This window comes from Cricetulus griseus, chromosome 2, assembly GCF_003668045.3.
Source record: "Cricetulus griseus strain 17A/GY chromosome 2, alternate assembly CriGri-PICRH-1.0, whole genome shotgun sequence".
In the NCBI taxonomy this organism is placed as follows: Eukaryota; Metazoa; Chordata; class Mammalia; order Rodentia; family Cricetidae; genus Cricetulus; species Cricetulus griseus.
The window spans coordinates 277,762,601-277,786,879 of record NC_048595.1 but is presented as its reverse complement, the minus strand read 5'-3'; the positions used below and the strand labels follow the sequence as shown (position 1 = coordinate 277,786,879).

The window sequence follows — 24,279 nt, the reverse complement described above, 5'->3', positions numbered from 1 at the left end:
CACACAGGCATACAAATGCCAAAAACAAAAGACAAGGTTTGTGGTTTATTTACCTTTGTATCTTTAGGGATTGTATTAGTAATTTACACACACACACACACACACACACACACACACACACACACACACACACCAGATGTTCAAGAAGTGGTAGCAAATACAAATTCAGTGGACTTGAAATGCCATCCAGCAAAATTTTGAAAAGAAATTATCTCTGTAGCAGAATATCCTACCACATATCAACTCAATTGTATCCAGATGGAAATGCACTTTATTTTCAATGCAGGCCACGAAAACTTCAAGTGGCTTGTGTGTGCTGTGGGGCACAAAGTATGTACCCAAAGGCAGTGATGGAAAGACAGAAGCCAATTGTTGAGTAATATCTGGAGGCTGTGGTGGCACACACCTTTAATCCCAGCACTGGGGAGGCAGAGGCAGAAGGATCTCAACAATCTCTGATTTTGAGTTCAGCCTGTTCTACAGAGCAATTTCCAGGACAGCCAGAGCTAAGCAGAGAAATCTTGTATCTAAAAACCAAAAAAGAAAAAAAAAAAACGGCAATAATTAGGCATCAGTCTATAACTGAGGCTGCTCCTACCTGTCAGCTCTGCATTGGGCCACCACCCCAGGTCACAGGCTCTGCAGGTGAACTCATCTTGCACAAACTCATTCTCTTTGCAGGCTGTGCAGATCCAGCAGCAGCTCACTTCTCCTTTCCGGATGACCTGCAAGACAGGAAGTTGTGCATTGTTCTCTTGGCTATCCTCTCGATTCAGCCTTCCAGCCATGGAAATGCAGAGATTACAGGTGTGAACCACTGGGTCTAGCTACAACCTTAGCCTTTATTTTGCTTAAAATCTGCTAGGGAAGACATGGAAGAAATATACAACATAATAATTAATATGAAAAGATGCTTATACAGTACATGAAGGTTCTTAGGAAGATGCTTGGAAGTCAGCACACCAGACAAGCTCCTGTTTCAGGTGGGACTTTTCTTCAAAATACCTCGACAAGTCTCCTACCAGCTAAAGGAACCCAAGGAAGGTTTGAAGACCTCATGATCTTAGAAATCAGGAGTGGGTGTCAACTGATTTCTTTCTAAGTTTGGAAGCCTTTTGGTAGCACTTTTATTTTATAGCATTTTTAAGAATAAGAATTTAAAGCAGGCATGGTGGAGCACACCTTTAATCCCAGCACTCAGGAGGCAGAGGCAGGCTGATCTCTGTGAGTTTGAGGCCAGCCTGGTCAATAGCCAGAGTTCTAGGACAGTAAAGGGTACATAGTGAGACCCTGTAACAACATAAAACAAAAATATATCATTACCTTATTTTTATTAACATTTATTAGTTACCTTTAAAAGTAAAAACTGATGATATATTTTTCACTGAAAAATGTTTCCATCCTTTAAATTTATTGCAACAATTTGCTGGGAGAAGGTGGAGCTGGAACAAGAATTGTGGCCAGGTATCTCATAGGTTGGACCCATACTTTTTCATTTTGTATATTCTAGATAGTTTTCTCTTGATGTGGATGAGTGACTGGACCTAGAGTTAGGTTTCTTAGGCCAAGATGTCAGAAACAGTATCATGTGATATTCATCCTGATGATGTGTTAGGTTTTCCAAATTTCTCACAGTGTCTAAGACGTTTGAACTAGACTTTGGGCATGATGATGTTTGTGAAAGCACAGGGTGCTGCACTCCTTCTCTCGCTCTTTCATTAGTTTTCAACCTTGTCTAGCAGGCAGTTTGCTAAGCCAAGTCCCCCCACTTTGGACCTTGCCTTTGATGGGGACTATCCAACCCATTGACACTCTGATGTTATCTTTCATGTACAAATGTGCCGGGCCACATTCACAGCTATCTTAACATGCATGTGGCCCAGGGGCTACAGGTTGGACATACCTGTTATAGAGCAAGCCTCATTAGTAAATTATGATTATTCTAGTTCTTTATTCAATCATGTGTATGATCAACAAGACATCTCCATTCTGGCTGTTAGAAACTGAGACCATTCTTGGCTCTGTGTCAGCTCTGAGAATTCACTTCTGTAGGCTTCTCCCTTTTCCTGGACTCTTCAGATTCTACTCCACTCACATGCAGACTGATGTTCAAATACTCAAGGGAATGCCTGTGCTAATTCCTGGGACTATTTGTTTGTTTCCTGCAGAAATCCATCTTCTTGGTCCTCTGTATTGCAAATTGCAGCTCTCCTGGCCTTCCCAAACTCTGATTCTGTCTTCTTGAATTAGCAAGATGGCCAAACGCTGTGTTCTGTGTAGCTGAACAATCAGGAGATTGCCTTCAGGCAGGAAGCCTGAGTGGTTTTAGGGTTTTCCTTGCACATTTTTTTTCACTTCCCTGCCATCAAGGTCACGAGCTCTCTTCCAATGTCGGAACACAGTGGTTTCAAATATTTTATCAAGCTTTCTCATTGTTTATGGCAGAAGGCACAGCCTGCACCCTGATATCCCCTCCCGTAAAGCAGCAGAAGTCCTTCACTAGCACATTAAAAATAACAAACATTTCCATATGTAAAGTCAGAATTAAGCTGTAAATATTGCCATAATCTAAAGTGATAGACACCCCAGCCTTCATAAATCTGAAATTATTTTCAGGCAGAGTTGATATTTATACCCTAATTTTAGAATTGCAGGGAAAGATCAAATGACAGAATATTTTCAAACAATGATTGCTTTCTAAATGGTAAATTGTTAATTAATACATGAATATTATTTTCTTATTTAAATTAAGGTAAGTCATATGATAAAAGCCAATGTAAAATACCATGTATCCATTCAACCAGCTTTAATCTTTCATCTCCTAGTGAAACTAAAATTACTGTTTAGGCAAATTCAAAAGATAATACTAAATAAATTTACCAACCCACTGTCTACATCCTTTCAATGTCTCTTAGGTTTTCAGTTGTTCAAACAAAGCTTCAGGATCAAAATGGCAAGAGCTAATCTACTAGTTGACTTTAACAGGAATGGTGATATAACATTAGTGATGGGAAATTTTGTGGGCATGTCACAATGCTTCCATCATCACAAGATGAATGGGCTGCCCATGCTTTTCCAAGTCCTATCCAGCTGAGTTCACATAATACAAAGTTTACATTCTATCACGTGACTGAAGTTGGTTTTTCTCTCAGAGGACATTAATTGTGCCACTAGCAGGTGTGCTAGAGATTAGTATATGTCTATTATAGCATCCCCATACCACTTTTCTGTTAAATAACACAGACATGGTATGAAGTCTGTTTCTCATCGTTATTTCTTTTTCTTTCTTTCTTTCTTTTTTTTTTTTTTTGGTTTTTCGAGACAGGGTTTCTCTGTGTAGCTTTAGAGCCTATCCTGGCACTCACTCTGGAGACCAGGCTGGCCTCGAACTCACAGAGATCCGCCTGCCTCTGCCTCCCGAGTGCTGGGATTAAAGGCGTGCACCACCAACACCCAGCTCTCATCATTATTTCTATATAAAGCAGCAGGAAGAATTCGAATCAAATAGTAGAGATACACACGAAGAGCCACATAGTCTATGTATTCTTAATCTTGTCATGTTTTTAATATTACCAGGAAAAGTAAAGGCATATTAGTTGCTTGATAATTTACCTCAAGAATGAAAATTCAATCTCCCAAATAAGCAACATCTTTCAGAGAATAATTATGAAATTGGACCAAATAAGCAATGGCAATACCTAGGGCTACCAAACAACAATAAAAAATAAACAGGAAAATGTACAGATGAAGAGGAAAATAACATGGAAACGATAGAGCTAAAGAAAGAATTAGTAAGGGTCAGTTATTACAAGGATGATCAGAGAATACTCAAGTTACTTGGCAATCTAAACCCTACTGTGCTGCAGAGTCTTGCAACACCTTCTCTGAAACAACCCAGCTATTTTTTAATACCATCCTGTGCTGAAAGAAGGTAGTATAAATATAAATAATTGAAATTATCAATATAATTTAAGAGATATTATTAGAAATCTCAAATTTTCTCCAAAGGGAACTTCTCTATGTTCTTACAGCTACTGTTTGGAAAACTGAGAGATCCACCACCACCACCACCACCCACCACCGTAGCAGTGTATCCTCAAATGCTCAGGGCACAGACCTAGGAATACTGTTTCAAATAGGAACAAATATAAATGGTTGCTTAATGGACTCTTTAAAATACCCCGTATCTATCAGAACATCTGACATCACACTGAAAATTATAACGTCCCCGGTACTTTTGTTTTCAACATATCTATCTCTGCCCTTTTTGCTCAGCCATATAAACAAATAAACAAACAACAAAACAATAATAACAACGCAAGAGTGATGTAAGAGACTAAGCTTGAGCAAGGGAGTGTCTATCAGTTCAAATTAAGCACTCCTCTGAGATCCATATTTCTATTTTCTTTTCAAACTAACCCCACCCCACCCCATCTCTTCCCTAGTAGAAATACATTGGCCAAGATCATGAGTGGAAAAAATTATTCCAGTTTTGAAGCCTATGCCTGTGGCTGGAATTTGATCTAAACAACAACAACAACCAAACTAATAAACAAAACTAGCATTGCTTTGTTGCACAAAAATAGGCTATGCATAATGAGGAAATGTTTGCAATGTGTACCATGTTTACCAGGATATGTGAGGATGAGAGGAACTGCTCTTCTCTCTTGCCTCAGCCTCCAACTAAATCTCAGAGTCTTGGGAAAACAATCGTATAGACCAACTTAAATGAAGAAGGAGTGTGCATGAGTGCGTGTGCATGTGTGTGTGTGTGTGTGAGAGAGAGAGAGAGAGAGAGAGAGAGAGAGAGAGAGAGAGAGAGAGAGAGAACATGAGGAGCATGCAGGAGATCTATAAAGCAATCTCTACAGATTCGTTCATTCTCTAGCACTTTCTTTGTCTCTATTAAACCTCCCCTCCTCCTAAATATTTCTCCCTAATTCTATACACTCTTCCCTTTTGTATTTTTAAAGTGGATCAGTATTTATGTTTTTATCGTGAACTGTTGAAAAACCAGTGCTTAGAAATTGAAATCCCCACTTACAGGAAACATGCCAGTTCACATAACACCAGAGTTGAACAACATGTGGCCGTGGGATGATAAGAGCTTTGGGCTGGCTCTCAGCCCAGCTCTGTAACATTCTAGATGCAAGAACGAAGAAGCATGGGACTGGAGCAGCCTTATGGGTCTCAGATCCATCATCTACAAAAGGGAGGGCCAGTAACACCTTTTGTGTAAGAGCCACTTCAAAAAGTAACCTGTAAGGAATCCATTGTGCTTTGACAAGGACTTACTAAGTGACTCTAAGTCTCTGACTTCCTTCCTCCTTCTTTCCTCTAATCTTCCTTTGACTTCCTCCCCATTTTTGTTTTTTCAGGTCTTATGTCCTCTCTTCCTTAGCTCCCACTTGTCTGGGTTACAATCACCCAATAATGAATTGCTACTGAATGCTTGCAATTAGTATAGTTCTTATTGTTCAAGGCTACCTGTGAGATCTGTTGTCTACTTTCTTCTGGGTCCATTTGGCAACAAAGTAGGACTGATGACAAGAACACAGAACACAGTGTATCTTTTTCTTCCCCACCCCATTTTACATGAAAGTATCTTAGAACAAGACTCTGAATTCTTTCCTTGTCCTTTTATTCTAAAAGTGGGAATGGAGTCCCACTGTTTCTCATCTTTGGGCTGCCTCAGTGACCCCTTTTACTTTTTTACAATCAGTTTCCTATTACCTAATACCCTTTATTAAATTGTATGGCATAGACTCTTTTGACCAAATTATATCTGTAAGAAATAACACAAAATGTATTTTATTTACATTGTCTAGAATTGGCTCTCTCAATAAAGCATTAGCACCAGAAGATATTATTTTTATAAGTTACATATATCTAAAAATAAGTAATAGAAAATGGGCTTTTAATAGCCTCAAAAGAAATTATTATAATAAAACTTTATAGATTGATACCCCAATGACTTAATTAATTACTTTTCCGTTGGTCCTACCACCTAAAGGTCCTACCACCTCCCACATGGTCACACTAAGAACAATATTGTAGTACACAAACCTTTGTGGCACACACACAGACTATAATACCCACAAACTAAGGGGCTAGCCATGGCCATGGTGGCCATAGCAAGAGTTCATTAGCACCCACCAATCTAGCAGCCATGAGTATAATTAGTTTTAGTGCAACTTCTTCTGAGAAGGCCCAAGACAGTTACAACTACAGCTGGTTTCAGAACTTCATTATTTCCTCAACATGGCTAGAGCTACCATGAGTTTTTCCTCCCTGCCAAGCCTTCTTAGCTGCTTCATGCTCTTAAAGGTTTCAAAACTTTCAACTTTTCTAGTAGTTCATGTAAGGCTTCTCAATCCTCCACAAGAAAACTTAGGTTAGGCTCTGGCCCCAGGAATCCTAAGTATAGTGGTTGTTCCTCAGCATCCTTTGGACCTCCCCTGTATGGGGTGGGGAGAGTCTGAAGCTCCTGGACAGCACAGTATCATGATGACACAAGGAGGGGTCCAGATCTTCACACAAGATCAACTCCAGCTCCAGCTGCTGTGTGCGACATTTGCGTGACAGCCTGTCTGCTTCTTGAGATGAATCATAGCAAATTAGAGCTGGGGAAAGACCTATTAGTTTATCTGAGCTATGAGCCTGCCAGCTCACTGCCCTCCCCTACACTCTACTGCTTCCTGCATCACCAGCCAGAGTGTAAACAGCCTGGACCTAAAGCCATGTTTCCCAACCTTCTTCACTGACCTTTCTCCCCAGCACACCCAGCAAGAAACTTGGTATTTATTTTCGCTAGTTTTCTGCATATAGTAATATTATGAGCTACTTACTTCCTCTCTCCCAAAAGTCCCTGGATATAATAAAAAATTGGAGACTATCTTTGTTTAAAAAAATAATAATCCAGTTCAGGTGAACCAAAGTACTTGGTAGGGAAAGGGCACTGCTAATCAAAGTGTCTGCTTTGTTTTGGTGTTCCTTGGTCCCATGATTGATTGCCGTTTTAGTTACATGTTTGGCATTGGACAGCTTCTGCCTTCTTTAATAATAGCTGGAATGGTGCCTAAGCAATATTACCGGTTTTGATGCCCACATTTACTTTGGTGTCTAAGTTTTTAATTTTAAAATAATTGGCAAAATGTTATATCAAGTTGTGCAACACTGAGGCTTGATATATGCATGCATTTTGTAATGATTGCCACAGTGAAGTTCATTAACACATCCGTCACAATTCATGCTGTGCATTAGATCCCCAGAGCTCTCTTTAGTAATAGCTGCCACTATGACTAAGCACCATTACTGGCTTCCACACTTACTTCTGTTTCGATTTTTAATGCTGTTACTCATCTCCTTGCTGCCTACATTTGTATGTAAGTCCCCAGCTTGCCATTGCTATTAAAATAAAAACTTAAGACTATTTCAATTGTTCATATAGTTCCTAAGCAAATATCTAGAGATCTAAATGTCTACTATCATCTAAATACCTATCCAAATATTTAAATTTCTATATCCTAACCTAATGGTCACCTATGTCTTAACTTTTCTTTTCTGTTTTAGCTAAACATAATGGAACGGACAGCAATCTCGTTCACCCTTTCTGGATCATCTTGCTTTAAAATATGTTTTTCTTACTACTGCACAGGTGGTCAACCCTTTCCAATAATGTCCAGGGATGCATCCGTGGCTTACCTTAATCTGACCCTTTAAGCAAGGCTCGCTGCACACAGAGCGGACCATGCCACTTTTGTTCATCTGGATTTTGTAATCATCGATGTTCAGCACGCCTTCATGCCAGGTTCCCACGTGGACATAGTCATAGCGATTAGCTTCAGTGTACTGCAGATTCATGATGTCATACCTACACAGAAAGTAAATACATGTGAGTTTTCCTGATAGAGAAAACAAGGACACTTGTAAATAAATGGGTTTTAGTGAAAGAAGAGAAATCTAAGTTAGGGTCACCACACATCCCAGCACCAAAAACTGTCACATTTATAGTTTATTCAGAATACTTCCTCTTTTCAGAGAATATCTGTATACCATCAGTTCTTGCTAAAGAATATATTGTTCTCAAACTTTTTCTCTGTTTATACTTCAAAAGGTAATGGTATATTTGTTTAGTTGGTTAATTGATCAACTAACTCCTTAAACACATGTGGTACAATTTGAAGAAGTAACAATCCACGAGTACATTAATTTCCATTTTGATTACTTTTATTTCATGTTCCCTTTTTGTATTCAGTTGCAATTTTCATTACAATGAGCTTTTAAGGGGGAAGTGGAGGTATTATAAGGCTTAGAATTACTTAGTACAAATAAAACAAGGAACCTGAAAAGAGCTTCTTTAGTTAGTAAAGAGGTTAAGGATTTAATGTGTGTGTTATATGATGTATGTGTATATTATATGTTGTGCTTGTTCAATATGTGTGTCATGCACACACATGAATGCAAGGGAAATGCCCATGTTTACTTGTGGACTCTGGAAAATGACATTTGCTATCTTCTTTCAATCTCTATATTGCTGCCTAGAGCTAAAGTCTCTCATTGAACCGGAAGCTCATCATTTTAGTTACATTGGTCAGCCAGTGAGCTCCTGGGATATTCCTGTTTCTAACTCCCCATGTTGGGGCTACAATATGAGTAACTGTTCCTGGTGTTTTATATGTGTGCTAGAGATTTGAACACAGGTCTTCTTGCTTATCAAGCAAGCACTCTTGCCCAAAGAGCCATCTTGCCAGCCAATTTATTATTTTGTGCATTGACATTCAAAGGGATCTCTTCCTGAATGAGACAAACATTTGTGGAACTGAACAACTGGTGTCAGCTATCTCAGTAGCTTCCAATGCTGCACAAAAACCTGAAATCTTTCTGTAGTAAGGGTGGCGCCGTGTACCTATCTTTTTCTATTTCCTTTTTTTCTCCCAAGAAATGTTTACTGCAACCAAAATATCTTCTGGGAGGCAGAGATGTTTTCCCTGGGGCCACTGTGGCAGACAGTTAACAATACGATGGATAGAACAGAGAACTTGTCATCAGGATGTGTGTGTTGGAGACTTGTCTCGCATTTTATTAGTAAACTGTACTACTCAGAACAGTCACTAATCTCTGCAACTTTCTTAGGGTTCTTATATGGATTTGGTAGCCTAAGACACATCAGAAGCTACTTCATATTTTGGGAACATGCATAGGTCCTATATCTGAATGTCTACATCTCCCCCAAATTCATGTGCTAAGACCGTTACTCCAAAGTGATTGGGCAGTGACAGGGTAATGAGGAGGGAGCCCTCAGGGTTGAGATTCTTGCCTCTGCAAAAGCAGTTTGAGAAACCTCTCTTGCCTTTCTAGGATATATGACACCATTAGAAGGGATCATCCATGAGTCAGAAAACAGAACCTTGTCAGACACCAAACCTGCTGGTGCCTTGATCTTAGGTTTCCAGCCTTCTTGATTGGATTTACCAAATGTCTACTATTAATAAACCACAGCTCAGATGGTATCTTATACAGTCCAAAGGTAAGACTCTGAGTGCATTTGAAGAATTAAGATCAAAGTTCTATTTCTAGAAACTTGTGAATATACTGGCTAATTCTATTACATAAAAAAAAACACAAAACAAACACAAAACAAAACAAAACCTTGGGAAGACATTGCTGTTGGCATAGCCACTTATTTCTGACAGTTCTCTAGTGGTTTTCCTTTTTTTCCCCAGCTATAACATACAGTTGTTTACCTAAACTCTATGCTTGGCTTCTTCCTTGATCTGCAGAGGGACTGTTGTCTGCTGAGCTCTGCACAGTCCTTAGCCTCCTGGACTTCATGAGTCATTATGACTCCCTCTCCTTATGTTTAACCAAAGGAACTAGGTGGTCATTAACCAGCATATATACCTGTTCCTGAGCAGTCTTCTATTCCACCAGATCCCCTTGCCCCCTGCTTTATTCATTCCAGAATACTCTTCTCTTTGAACCTAGTCAGGTTCAGTCTCATTCTCAGTACTCTGGACAGCTATTGTCTATCTCCTGTACCCGAAAAACCTGGCCCCTGTACCTGGCCCCACTTCTTTATCGAGGCAGAAATTTTCCATTTACTGGCATTGTTTTGCCTGTTCTTAATGTGCAAATGCATGTTGTCCCCCACAGGGTAACTCAAGGCTTCTCCACATTCAGATTCTACAAATAGCAGCTTCCTGAAAGAAAAGCAACTCATGGAAAATAAAGGAACTTTCCCCTTGCCCAGTGGAAAAACTTACAGAGTGTGCCTGGAGCTCATTATTTATCTTTTGCTGCTCTGGATTTTGGCTAATACTTATGATCTCCCTTGTTGCTGAGCTTACCAGAATATTTCAGAGTAGCTCTGAGTGGGGGTTAAGAGGCTATTAATTGTGAGTTTGTGGCTCAAACTCATCTAGGGGTCAATGAACAATTTACCCCTCCAATACCTTTACATTTTGAACGAATGCAATGAACCTGTTGTGACTGTTCAATGAGAGTCCATTTTTTCCCATTAATTTCTGCACTTTACTCCATATTAGGATGTGACACTTCCTCATGAACTTAATGATGGTGTTGGGAGCTGCCAACTTGAACCATCTTCCCCCTGTAAATCACTTCCTGAGATTCTTATTAGCACCTCCTCATTCGTTCTTTTATAAGGAAAATCAGTTCACACTTCATTAGCATTCGAAAGTTTCACAATACTTTTTTTTATGAAAACACGTTTATAAAAGTTCCAAATGCTGGAGGAGAAACAACAACAAAACTCCTTAGCTATCAAGGGAGGAATGCAAGCTTAAAGACATTCCAGTACCAGCATGCAAATAATAAACACAGCCCCCCTTCCTGGTTTGTGCTTTCACTTTATTTGAAATACTCTTATGTAAATCACATCCACATGAAACCTTCTCAGTGTGTTCAGTTTCTGTTATATGTTGGTTAAGTGAAGTAATTACCAAAGGGACCAAGAGCATGTGATACTATGACAGGAGCTAGATGTCCAAGGGAGGTGATTCAAGGATTGAACTGATTACTACATTGACCAGTCCCATGCAGGAGGAAAGGATCCCTGAAAAGGGGTCTGGGGAAGACTTGTAGATTTAACATGTAATTAAAGATGGAAGACATAGAAGCTGAGTTGCTTTCTTATGATCTGGATAACTTATAAATCGGAACAGAAAAATGTGCATTTACTGGCATTGTTTTGTGAAATGTGAAAATTCTCCAGCCCCACGCTAATTAAACACTAAGTAAATTCCACATGGGATTTGGAGTTCTGTTGTTGCTATTATCATTACTATTATTGCTGTTTGGGATCATGAAGGAAGGGTTACAGTGCAAGTCTGACCCTCTACTAAGCCTCACCTTCAATGGACTTGGGTTATAATAGTGGGGTTAGATGGGTAGACCACCTCTGCTGAATCTCAAACCTTTTGTTCCTCCTGATACCATGTCCTAAGGTACTTAGAGCCCCACATTCCCAGGCCCTGGAGCATCCATCCCACGTGCATTCCAATCAAGATCTGCCCCCACCTAACTGGCATCTTGGAAGGAATCCTGTAGTACATTTTTAATTGTTGACAAAGACCTACCATTTATCCTGTATTGAGCTGTTGGAGTTTTATGGGGGATTTCACTTAGCCCACACAGGGGATCCTCCACAGGTAGAACTTGACACCTCCATGCAAAGTCTCTCACAGTACTTCCATTGTGACACAAAGAAAGCTTCCAGCAATTTTGCCTAATTTTAGGATTAGATAAAAAGCAGTGCGGTGTGGCAAGGTGATCACAAACCCCAGGGTCAGACGGCACTGCCTCCACCACTTACTCTGTGTGTGGCTTTTAGTGATAGGCTTACTTTGACACTCATTATCTGTCAGAGAAAGAAATCAATGCACCAAGAGCGGCAAGACTTAAATAATTTTATGTTTCAACTTAGCATCAAACATGTTTGCCCAGGAATCTCTAAATCTATAAAATCACACTCTGGAAGATAGCAGGACCTATATGATGGGCACACTGCATCAACTCATGGCCTTTTGCCTTCCTGCTATAGATTTCGATTCCTCTGCCGTTCTTATTATCTCCTTCCTAGGAAAATGTGCATGAATTAATACAGCTAATATTAACACAGAACACATTCACTATGTACCAGCTATGTATGAGCTCACTGGTGGCATCAAAACAAATGTTGAAGAACAGATTGTGTGTAAAATGACTCAAAGGGAATATATATTATATATATATATATATATATATATATAATTTCCTTTTCTATTTGCTTAATTTTTTTGGAAAGCCATTACAAATCAAATTCCAGTCCAAAAACCTCCAAGTCTTTCTTCTTTTTAGACATATAAACAGAAACATGTGTTAGCCTGAAAGATAAGGAAGGATGTGCATGCAGGGTTTGGTTCATGTTACATAGTGTTAATCAGTTGTAATGTGCATAATATTTCATGAGAAGAATAGCATTGTGTTCATCAATATGAATGGTGCTGGCTAGTGCAGACAGTGCTTGCTATGTCCCACTATCCAAGTGTAATGCTTTTAGGAGGTCTCAGGAATCCTGAGGGAGAAGCCAGATGATTTCTTGGTGTGAGGGTAGCTAGCAGGGTGTAGGGTTCTTAGAATTAAACATGAAGTATTTTGACTTTTTCAAAAGTGGTGTGGTCTTAGTCTCATCTATATTTTTATCTGTCTAGATGAGTTTATCTTCAATATCCCCAAACCATGGGACCCTAGTTGCCACTGTCTGGCTCAGGAGTCATGGGGATATAGATTCTTTACCTTCCAGGAGCATCCCCCTTTTCATCGAACCACACCTCCTCTCCAGACACGCCCACAAAGGAGGATTTGATGAGGAAATCCAGGAGCTTCCTGCCATCAATAGGCTTCATGGCGTCACACAGGCCCACATGGCCAGGACACAGAGCGTGGTGCATGTTCTGCAGGCCATGGGCCATGGCGTAGATGGCATTGATGACAAACCCCATTTTACTGTCCTGGACATAGTTTTCTTCTAGGCTTTCATTGCCTGTAACAATAGAAACAGATCACTGCCAAGGTCACAAGCATGCATCAAGTCAGGGCTACACACTCAGTGTTTAGTGCAAATCAGGGCCAACCACCCAATACTCAACACAAATCAGGGCTACACAATCAGTATTCAGTGCAAATTGGGGCTACACACCCCAAGCTCAATGCAAACCAGGACTACACACTCAGTGTTCAGTGCAAATCAGGGCTAACCACCCAATACTAAGTACAAATTTCGGCTACAGATACTGAAAGGGATCATGATGTTGGCAAAAAGCAAAGCCCATTTTGTAATTTTGATTAACTGTACTACATTCTGTCTGAAAACAGTGTATTTTCTCTTCCCCCTTCTTTATCCAGTACATATTTTATGAGTTATGGCACAAACAGCATTGAGGTTAAAGTAAAGAATTTTCATATAAGTAAATCATCCATCAAGGAGTTTTACAGGTACTTATATGCAAACCTCCCCATCTCATGGTACAGGGAAATGATTTTTTTCATCTGTTATGATGATCTATAATTCATGGTAATTCTACTTGTACAATGTCAAGTCTCTGTTTTTTTGTTTTTTTGTTTTTTGTGACTCTCCTTATATTGCCATCTCTAGCAATGTAAAAACCCAGGGTCAGAAGAATTATGTTTAAAACACATTTGTGAATCAGCAGACGCTTGGAAGTATTTTGTGATGGAAAAGTCATACTCTACAACAAATTTATCCCAGTTTACTTGTGAATCACAAGCTTTGTTACTTGTGAACTTTGAAAGCCCTGCAGTCCTTTCTACCCCTGTTAGAGATGAATAAAACGTCTCCAACTTCCAGCTAGTTTCACAGCAACTATAGCATTAGATCTGACCTCCATATTGGAAATCTCTGCTTTAAGACATGGATATGCATGAGAAATTTAGAGACCATTTGGGTTTTGTAAAATAAAAGTAACACTTTTGGAAAACAAAATTGACTTTGACTATATCACCAGCATACTTTAGGGACTCTCAACTTGGTTATTTAGATTCACTTTAAGAGCTAGCTGAGGGGATTTACAAAGTCTAGATTAGAGCCTATAGAAGGAACAGTAAGGAACTTTGACTTTGATGTTGAAATTGGAATAAAAATAGAAATTCCTAGAGTCCTATTTAAAGAATGGTCTATTTAGATAAAGTTGAAAATTGAGACTGATACTTGTGTATCAACCCTAAGAGTGAGGTGCAAATTATGGAATCAACTCAAATCCATCTTCCAAATGCTTGACTGGTACATGTTAGGGATGGAATTTGCTTAAGTACTATTTGTTAAACTGAAAGAAAATGTTCCGAGGAAACTAAGAATAAGACAGGTTAAGAGGGCACTGGAAAATCAAACCACACAGAATAAGCACACAGCATTGGACCAAGCAGAAAGTGCAAATGCTCCTTGGAAAAGTTGTCAAGTCTTTAAAATAAAGTGACTGAAGTCTGTTGGTATCCCCACTAAAACCTGTCTTAACCCAGTGATACTTCATTCATCAGCACCAAGGCAGAATCTATTCTTAGATGTCTGTGAAATCAGTGCTGTCCTTTTGATCCTTATTTAGGGCGATCATATAACTTAGCCAAAATGGGTCATTTCTTTTCAGGATGAAAGTTAGTGGGAATCATAATTTTTCCAGAACACAAGTGCTAAGAAGGCAAGCTGAGGAAACTGATACATATTTTGGAGGCTATGACCTCCAATTGTACCTACTTAACAATCATAACAATACATAGGCTTTATGTATGTACATAGGTAAATATAAATACATGTAAGTGTCTCATACAGTCAGTAGAATACTTTCATTAATTTTAATCAATTTTATATTTATTTCATTTTAGTGACAAGTACATAATAATATAATAGCTGCTGATTTTGAGTGTATAACTCAGTAAATGAGATCTTCCAGACAGATATTAACCTTCCCACTTTATAGGTGCAGAAAGAACAGAGTATAATATGGATCCAAATGCCTTTCCTCTTTCAGTTATGCTCAGTAGCTACATGGGACAGATACAAGAGTTTACACAGGAGGCAGAAGCAGGGAACTGTGCTGTGTACCAAAATCTTTCTAAGCCCATTTAATGTGTCTCCCTTGGATTAATCCAGATGTTCACAGATGCCCTACACGTGAGAAGTCCTGGGACTCAATCCACCAGCAGCATTCTATGACAGAAATATCCAGCATGCCATATTTGTCATCAAGAGACCTAGGAACCTTGACTGTTTCTAAGCAATGTTCAGAAGATAAATCATTCATGTTCTTCCAAATAAACCTGACAACACACGTCTCCCTGTCCTCCTTGTCCAGTAGCTCTGCACATGAAAGGAGCAGATTACAATGAGAACTCTCTCTTCAGCTATTAGCCCAGGCTCAACCTTATTGGCTCCACTATACTGAGCTAATATTTGGCCTGTATAAGACACTTGCTTTGTCACAACTGCCCCAGATCATATTGTAGATATGTATCATGTGTATCTATCTCTCCTCCTCTACCTATCTATCTATCTATCTATCTATCTATCTATCTATCTATGAATTCTATATAGTGTGTGTTTATTTGTTTGTTTTCCATGTCCTCCAAAGATCATTCATTTTCAGAATCAGCGAATTAAAAATAAAAAACTAACAAAATTGTCATTTGGTGGGAAGGTAAAGCATTTCCATTCCCTGGATTTTACTGCCTTTTCATAACACTAGTCTCAGTGTTATTTGTGAGAAGGGGATTTCATGTTTCTTTTTCTGTGGTGCATTAATTGTTATAGACTACTAGGGGGTCATTAAACAAACACCTTTTAAAATATACTAAATTGAGTCAAACAATTGAGGTTGACAGTGTTTATTTACCTTCAAAAGAATACCTGCCTGCTGGCTTCAAGGCAGATTGTGAAAATAGCTACCTCAGTTCTAAATAGTAATCTTGTTCTTGTTGTAGACACACAACAAACATTATAAATTGCTCCTACAGTCAGTGGCACACAGTCCTCCATGGGCTTGGGATTCTTCATTGAATGTTATGAAATCAGGGCGCTCTGGTGCTTGAACAAAGAACTAGCAGTTTCGTCATTGGTGTTCAGGTGGGATATCCAGCACAATGGTACAATGAAAGGAACTCCAGACTAGGCTCCTGTGCAGTTGGATCTAGAGGTAGCCCTCCCATTGTCCATAATCAACATACTTCCCATAAGCCATGGAACTTGGCCTCACCTGTGTTATCCTTTTCACCTCTTGCAGGAGAAGACAGAAACTCAGGGAAGTCAAACTGTGCCAGGAAGAGTTGCCTTCCTTCACCTTATACATATTCCTGATGACATTTGCTCTTTCACCTTTCACCTCTCATGCTTGTGGGCAGAATAAGGAAGGGGCCTGCTGTTTCTCTTTGGTTAGAAGCCAGCCATTTCACCCAAACATACTTAGTGGTTCTATTGCCCATGGAAATTGTAGAACTGTGGTCTGTGTTTTTCAAGTTGCACTGGAGACTGGACAGGTTATTCTGTCCATTTCTAGGGCCAATGTTTAAATTGACATCTAGGGTCAATGTTTAAAAGTTATTTGTGAGTAGGTGCATAACTAACACAGTCCTCCATCTAATTCTTTTTTGTCCATTTTTCTTAATTTTTCAAAACTTTTAGCTATACATGGTAACTCATGCCTATAATCCTAGAGCATGGGAAGCTGACATGCTGACACAGGATTACATAATGTTCAAGGCTCAGCTGGGCTACACAGTAAATTCCAGGCCAGATGGGTTACATCATGAAACCCTGACTTAAATAAAATAAAACTCAAAACTTTTTCCTTAGAATGGACTCACCTACAGTAAAATGTGCTGAATTCTTTATTATGCGAGTAAATGAATTTTCATATATGTACATATCTATTTAACTGCTCTAGGATATCAATCCAGAGCATTTTCAGAAGATATATGTTTATTTAGGACTTCCTTCATGTATACCACCAATGTTTCATCCCTTTGATGGTGCAGGTCCCAAGTATTTGACTTTCTGGTTCCATTCCAATTGGTACACTTTTAATTTTTAAAATTCTGTTTGTCCTTAGTATACAAATATACTATTGACATTCGCATAGTGTTATATTTTTATTTAAAAAAAGGAAAAGAGAAAGCTTTAAGATGACACATGTTGACTAGTTTACTATACAGGCCCGGCAGAGTATGGAGACTAAGAGAGAAGAGGAACAGGCCTAACGGCTGATCGCCATGGCCAGTAGCCATAGAGACAGAGAGAGTGTAGGTGGGAGAGGAGAAGATCAGAGAGAAGAGTAGAGTGGAAGAGAGAGCGTAAATGGGCAGGAATCTGTTTTTTAAAGGGGTCCTCTGCACCTGCGTGCAGATTTAGTTCCCATGGGACCTTGGGCTGACCAGGGTACTGCCTGTTCCACCAGGTAACAGGGGCAGGCAGCATAATGCCTGAACCTTTCACATAGCAGTCCTGGTTATCCTGGAACCTTGATAATTTCACTTACTTGTTTATCCTTGAGACAGGGTCTTGACTTTGAGCAAATGATCCCACCTTGCTTCTCCAGCACTGGGATCATGAGCATACATCAACATAATTGGCTGAATTTACTTATTATTTCTAATTTTTCAGTTTTAAATGATTTTGCTCACTGACATTGTTTATAGAGCTGATGTTTAATCAGCCTGCTCCAGGCCTACTTTTTTGGAAGCAAATTGGAGAAGGAAGCCCATTGGTGAACCCTCTAAAATCCCATTAGTTAAATGTTCAATAACCTATGACTAGCAAGCACAGGGATGGTGTACATATGAAGGTATTTGTTGCCAAATAGCACTGTGCATGCATATAGCAGCTTTGTCCAGTAACTGACAAGGTTTATGACAAACAGTATGATATTTGTAGCAAAAAAAGAGACTTTAATGTGAATTTGTTCTGCATTTAAAAAAACTGCAGACCTACTTTAAGTGCCCTAAGTTGCAAAATGTACTAGTTCCAGTTAAAGCAACTGTGTTGGTGTCTGGACTTTCCATTTTATTAATTCATTCCCACCAGGATGCCTGTAAGTCTGGTAGCATTGACTCTTTAAAATCTAGGTCCTTGGCACTAACTTCAAATTAAAAAGGCAAATACAATAAGCAATATTTCACCTTCTCATAAAATGGGAAGAATTCTGGGAACTATTACTAACTATGTTTCTCCCTGGGGGAAAAATTCAGTGTCTTGGCATTTGTCTCTCCACATCTTCATTTTCTTTGACAGCATTATATGTTCAATACACAATTTGATACAATGTCATTCAGATTGAAATAAAAAGGTCAATGATTATTATCTATTGTTAACGAATCAAGGGAAGATGATGACACTCAGGTTCCTTTGCATTGCCAAGTAGTAGATTTACTGAAGGAAGATTAATCAGGCTATTTTTTAAAATACCCACTTCCAAGTATACAGTGCCCTCAATTTGGCTTAAAGATTTAGGCAGCTAAATTTTCTATATACCTTTCCCAGAGAGAATTTATAATAAGATTCAGAATAGCCTGCTCTTACCCATTTTCAAGTATAAGAGCTATGACTGCTTTGTTTCCCCTGATTCTACATTTTTCTCATCCCATAAGGATTCTGTCTGCTAATATTTTGCAGAAAAAATATGACCCTCCCATTATTTTCTATTCCTTGTATTAAAATGTAAACAAAGTCCTATGTGGTATCAGAGAGAAGAAAAGGAGAGCCATTTAGTCAAGGCTATGCTATTGTTAGTTGAAATCCTCATGCTTAATCTCACCTGTGCTTCACATGGGAACATTCTAAGTACATCCTTGCAATCTATTGTTGAGACAGAAACTTCCCCAGTAAGTGACATGTAAATAGCAGGCTTCTTACAGGTTGAAGTTAATATATGGTAAGCCTCAATTCCCTGACAACGCTACTGCATTAGTCAATTCATAGTTCAAAAAGATTCTGGTGTGTGGGAATAACAAGTAAGGACAATTGCTTGTGTGTTTAAGTATCCTGAGGATCAGCTATAGTATTCACATGAACTGTGGGACTCCTTGCCTCTCTAAAGACAGAAAACAGGGCGGCTTGCTGTGCTTTTGCTTTTATTATCCATAGGGCAGAGAACAGCATCCTCGAGTTGCAAACCACACCCCCTGGAGTAAAATCTTTGCAGATTTGCAGTAAATACTTGGCAGCTCATTGTGGAGATGGAGTGCATTCCAGAGAGCTGCCAGCTTTTGTTGAGTGTGGGAAGTCTGTCTGTTGTTAAAATACACCAGGAACCAGCTCCTTCACCAACAACCTGCTGCTCTGGAACCATTTAAAGTCTGTTCCTCTCTTGGTCTCTCCTATGTGCCAAGGAAGAAGGTCTACACATGTAATACTACCTCTAATTCTTTATGGGGGATAGGAAGAATGCTGTCTTTTGTGCATGGGGAGCCCATGGTTTAATGCTCTGACCTTTTCTTTGACATCCCATCAGCAGGTTGTTCCTTTTGAGTCACCCTACTTTTACACTTCAGTGACTTAGATTGAGTAACTTAAATAGATAGAGTGGCTTTGGCTGAAACTTAAGCACTGTGGGTTAGAACTCTACTAATTTATGACTGCTTTCCTTATGGTTTAACAGAACAGTTCTGGTAACCAACATAGGGTCGTGTTTATTATAAAAATACAAGCATAGTTCTATATAACATTGGCATTCTAAATTCAGTTTGGTTTATGGGATTTTGACCAGCACAATATAATATTTATAAGCTACCCAATCCATATACATAAAAATCACAGTTTGGGACATTGTAACACATTTCCTATTCTTTATGGTTTTATTATTGTAATTTGTAAGTCAGCTGGGTGAAATGGGAGCACAGGAGGCTGCCATTTCCTGGAGAGACTTTGGCATTTAAACACAGGGCATGTGGTTTATAACATGCCTGTGGTATCTGTGAGTGAGCTATACTGTGACTTTTAACTTCAGATTGATTGCATCAGAAGACTATTTGTTGATATTTTACATGAATATTTTAATGGATTTATCAGTCTACATAAACTATGGCACCACCGTGTCCCCATGTCACAACTCTTGGGATTTCATGAAAGCCATGTTACCTTTTCTGTGATGTCTTCCAACAGAATCTCTTGGACAAATCAAATTTGGGATTCCCGAGGGCCTAATAAAAACTCATTGCTAGCAAGATTTGGCCAATAACTGTCACAGAAATTAAAAAAGTAGCTTCTAAAATTAATATTGTCAAGAACACATAGGCAAAGAGCTCTTAGCCAGAAACTATCAATAAAATACATGCAGGGTCTAGACTTTATGCAAATGCACTTGGACATGCCAACCACTCAGCTCAGGCTGTGAGAAGAATATTTACAGAAACAAGAAAGCCAAGTATAATTCTACCCTAAGAAGGATCACCTTGAGAGGTCACAGGGCTGATCCAAATCTGCTCAAATTATACTCAGAAATGGAGTGTTAGCACTATTCTACTCTAGTAGAAGGAAATTGCTCCTCATGGGACATGTGTTAACAAATTTTAAATAGCTGCCCATGTGTATAACAAGGTTAGGCAAATAAATAAATCAATGGCAGATGGTATAAGCAGGGTGTATAACTGGTGAGATGGGAGGTTTTAGTGAAAAATAAGGTAATTATAAACCATATGACATGAGAATCGACTTGGAGATATCATCATGAATTTAACAAAAGCTAATGAATTTATATAGAAATGTCTACATGTGGTTTTAAATACCTTACATTTTTTATGTGTGTGTTCCTCTGTGTTTCTCTGTCTGTGTATGTGTGTAGGTGTCTGCAGAAGCCAGAAGAGGATGTCTAGTCCCCGGACCTGAAGATACTGTTCATTGTGTGCTACCTGACATAAGTGGTGGGAACTGAACCCTGGTCCTCTGCAAAAGTAACAGCAAGCACTCAACCACTGAAGTCCTATATGTGACTTCATATATATATATATATATATATATATATATATATATTATATGTGTGTGTGTGTGTGTGTGTGTGTGTGTGTGTGTGTCCTAGTTATACACACTAAAGAAAAAGCACCCCAAATTTCAAGCACATTCGGTACTCAGATCTTGGTTTCTAATATAACACACACACACACACACACACACACACCACGTATGCACACCAGCACTCTTTGGAAGAGATAATCAATGAATGATTTAGAGGTGGGACTAGGGGGATGGTTCAGTGGATAAGAGCACTGACTATTCTTCCAAGGACCTTTGATTCCTGACATTCACTTCATGCCTCACAATCCTCTGTAACTCCAGTTCTATGACATCCAATACTCTCTTCCACAGGCATCAGGCATACATATGGAACATAGACATATGTGCAGACAAAACACAAATATGTGTAAAATAAAGCTCTAAGTATTTCTTAAAAGGGTTATGTGAAGAGACATCAAATATGCAGTGATCCTAGGGATTTTGTGTTCTCCAAAAGTGAAAAACTCCTCAAAACTACACAATGAAGCCAACCAAGTAAAAGACTTCCAGTGGCCAAAGTCAAAGCAATTTGAAAGACCAAATTAACAATTGAGTATGGGAATATGATCCAAGATATAAAACAACTGATCATACTAATAAAGTGTAAGTGGGGAGAAATAAAGGGTAGTGAGAAGAAAATAAAACTCGTCATAACAAAACAATTGCAAAAAATGTGCATAGCTACTTTGCCTTTAGCAAGCAAGGCACACTGTGACTCTCCACTCCCTGGTGTTTATGCAGTTAGTGACCTGCTTCCAAAGGTTACAGCATAAGAAAGGCTGTAAAAAGTGGTTAACAGTAGAGAGGCTTGGTAACCACAGCCTTCCCATGTGGTCAATGCTAACTCAGTGTGTACTAGATTCTTGGAAAGGTGTTGTTCTGTTTTTAATACTAGTCACAGAGTGGTGTATGAACTGCTGGCATATATTAGCTAAGCCCAAATTTAAGGAGTACCAATTGGCACTCCTAAAAACTGTCAAGGTCACTATACAAAAGGACATTTGAGGACTGTCACAACCTAAGGGAACTCAAAAAGACAGAGGAAAAAGATGGGTTATAATACCTTGAATAGAAATCTGAGGGGAGAAAAAAGAAAGAAAAATTTGAAAATCTAGGGTTTGATGTTTAATTAATAATGCATGAATGTTGGTTCATAACTGCGGTGAATGTCAGGCAGCAATATAAGATGTCAACAACAGGAAAGGCAGATGCTCCATGAGCCAATCACACTTTCTTTGCAGCTTTTCTCTAAATGAGTTTTTTTTTTAATTACCTGCTTTCTTAAGTGCCTAAGAATTAGCATCGTATCTCAGTCTAGCATCAGGTAATAAGAGATAGCATTCTCAAATGCTCTGTGGCAGGGACTTAAGGGGTTTAAAATATTATCTAATTCATCTCACAAGGACTAAAGGAATGAATGACCTTGACATACTCAGCCTCTGCCCAGTTCTGTCCCAACAAACACTGTCAGCTTTTCCTTATAGAACCACTTTCTACCAGGGACCCCCAGAAGCCTCACTGGGATTCAGGTAGGTGACCCATTATTGTCTTTCCTGTCCTCCATTCCAGGTCTCACCAGATGCCTTAATCTTAGTCTGTCCGAAGCTTCTTCTCTCAACCCTTTTCTATGCCCTAGAGATTCAGCCTCTTGGTGCAGATCCAGAGTTCCTCTAATTCTTTCCTGCTGCCCCTGTCATCCTTGCCTTTTAACCTGTCCACATTTCTTTGATACCAGGTGATCCACTTAAGCACTCTGTACCAGTGACCTCACAGCAACTACACTTGTCTGGGACTCAGAATGTACAACAGCAACCAAAGAAAGAAACCTAACTCAATAAAGAGGAGACCAGATATCTATGACAAGAAACACTTCAAATACCACAACCCAGATGCCTGGATCCAAATGCAAAAGCATAAATATGAACAGCCAAGACAATATGCCTCCTCCAGAAGTCATCAATCCAATTGCCATAGGCCCTGAAAAAAGCAATGTAGCTGAAGCACAAGACAGGGAATGGGTGGTATTACTTTCCTATGATTAATGATGAAAAATCAGAGGTCATGTGGGTCACACAACTCAATAGTAGCAGTTGCTACATTAATGGCTGTCCTGTCTGACTGTAGAACTGTCCATTCTAAGTACCATGTTCCTTTCTCCTGTCTGGTTGCTGCCACAGAGTAACATTATACTCAGCAATATATGGAAAGACATGACATCTGTCACCATTGTGATAAAACAAGCAGTTGGTGTACAAGATGGACTTTGTCCTGTGTTTTAGACCATCTGAAACTTAAAAGACCTTCTATACATTTTATCCCAAGATGAGGTTGTCATGATTTGCTTCACATAAGTGATATGTCTGTAGAAATAAGACTATTTTCATGGCTTTTGAATATGGATACTATTCATTGCTAAGTAAAATTAATCTTAACTTTACATGGCAAGAATGATTTGAAAAGGGAGTCACCATGAAGAATCAGTGTTCGTAATTCTTTGAACCTAGTCACAAGATGCTTATAAACTCCTTTCCCAAGACCTGGTGGGAGTGCTCAGACTCTTCCATATGTATTCCTTCTGAACATAGTTGTTCATGTACTAGGAAAGCTCAAAGATACCCTGTGTTCTAGGAACACATACTACAGGAGGCTAACAATTAAATTAATCACGAGTTCTTTAGGCATTTATACAACCAGACTGTTAATATTAATTTGGGGGCCAAATAGAAAGAAAATTCTTCAAAGAGGTCCTAGGGTAACACAAAGAGCCTGCCAAGCATCACCTGTTCATGCTTCATGACTAGAATGAAAACAGCCATCTACAAACTTACCTGGTTCAAAATTAACAAAACCCATCAAAAGGTGCTTATAGAGCATATGGAATTTAATATCTCTTGGTCAATATTTCTGATTGTGTTTTTTTCTTTTCTTTTTTTTTTTAGTGCTTTGTAGGAATGCTAATTCTGAAATGCCCTGTGTGTAAGGATTCAGACATTATGCTGACCTGCCAATCACCTGACAGAATGCACTGAGTACTTTTCCTCCACAACTGTGAAAGCTCAATATTGTCAGGGCACAGCCCAAGAATGGAGTCACGTGAGAGAAATTCTGCATGCTTGTAAGAAAACAAGACATGAATCTTGTGACCTCAGTTTCTTCAAACACAGAATTGTTCCCAGAATGTGGTTTTGTGCTGCTCCCAGGTATAGCACATAGGAGTGAGTTTACTT

The 24,279-nt window shown here is 39.1% G+C and overlaps 1 protein-coding gene across 2 annotated transcripts in view; it reads right to left on the bottom strand.

Annotated features, from left to right (window-relative positions):
- The window catches only part of Grm1 (glutamate metabotropic receptor 1), a 376,448-nt gene that overhangs the window by 42,455 nt on the left and 309,714 nt on the right, over positions 1-24,279 (bottom strand). For both annotated transcript variants that reach the window (XM_035440388.1, XM_035440389.1), the window contains exons 4-6: positions 12,799-13,045; positions 7,705-7,873; positions 599-725 (exon numbers count right to left, since the gene is read on the bottom strand). In XM_035440388.1, coding sequence (XP_035296279.1) covers positions 599-725; positions 7,705-7,873; positions 12,799-13,045 — 543 coding nt within the window. The remainder of the gene's footprint in view (positions 1-598; positions 726-7,704; positions 7,874-12,798; positions 13,046-24,279) is intronic.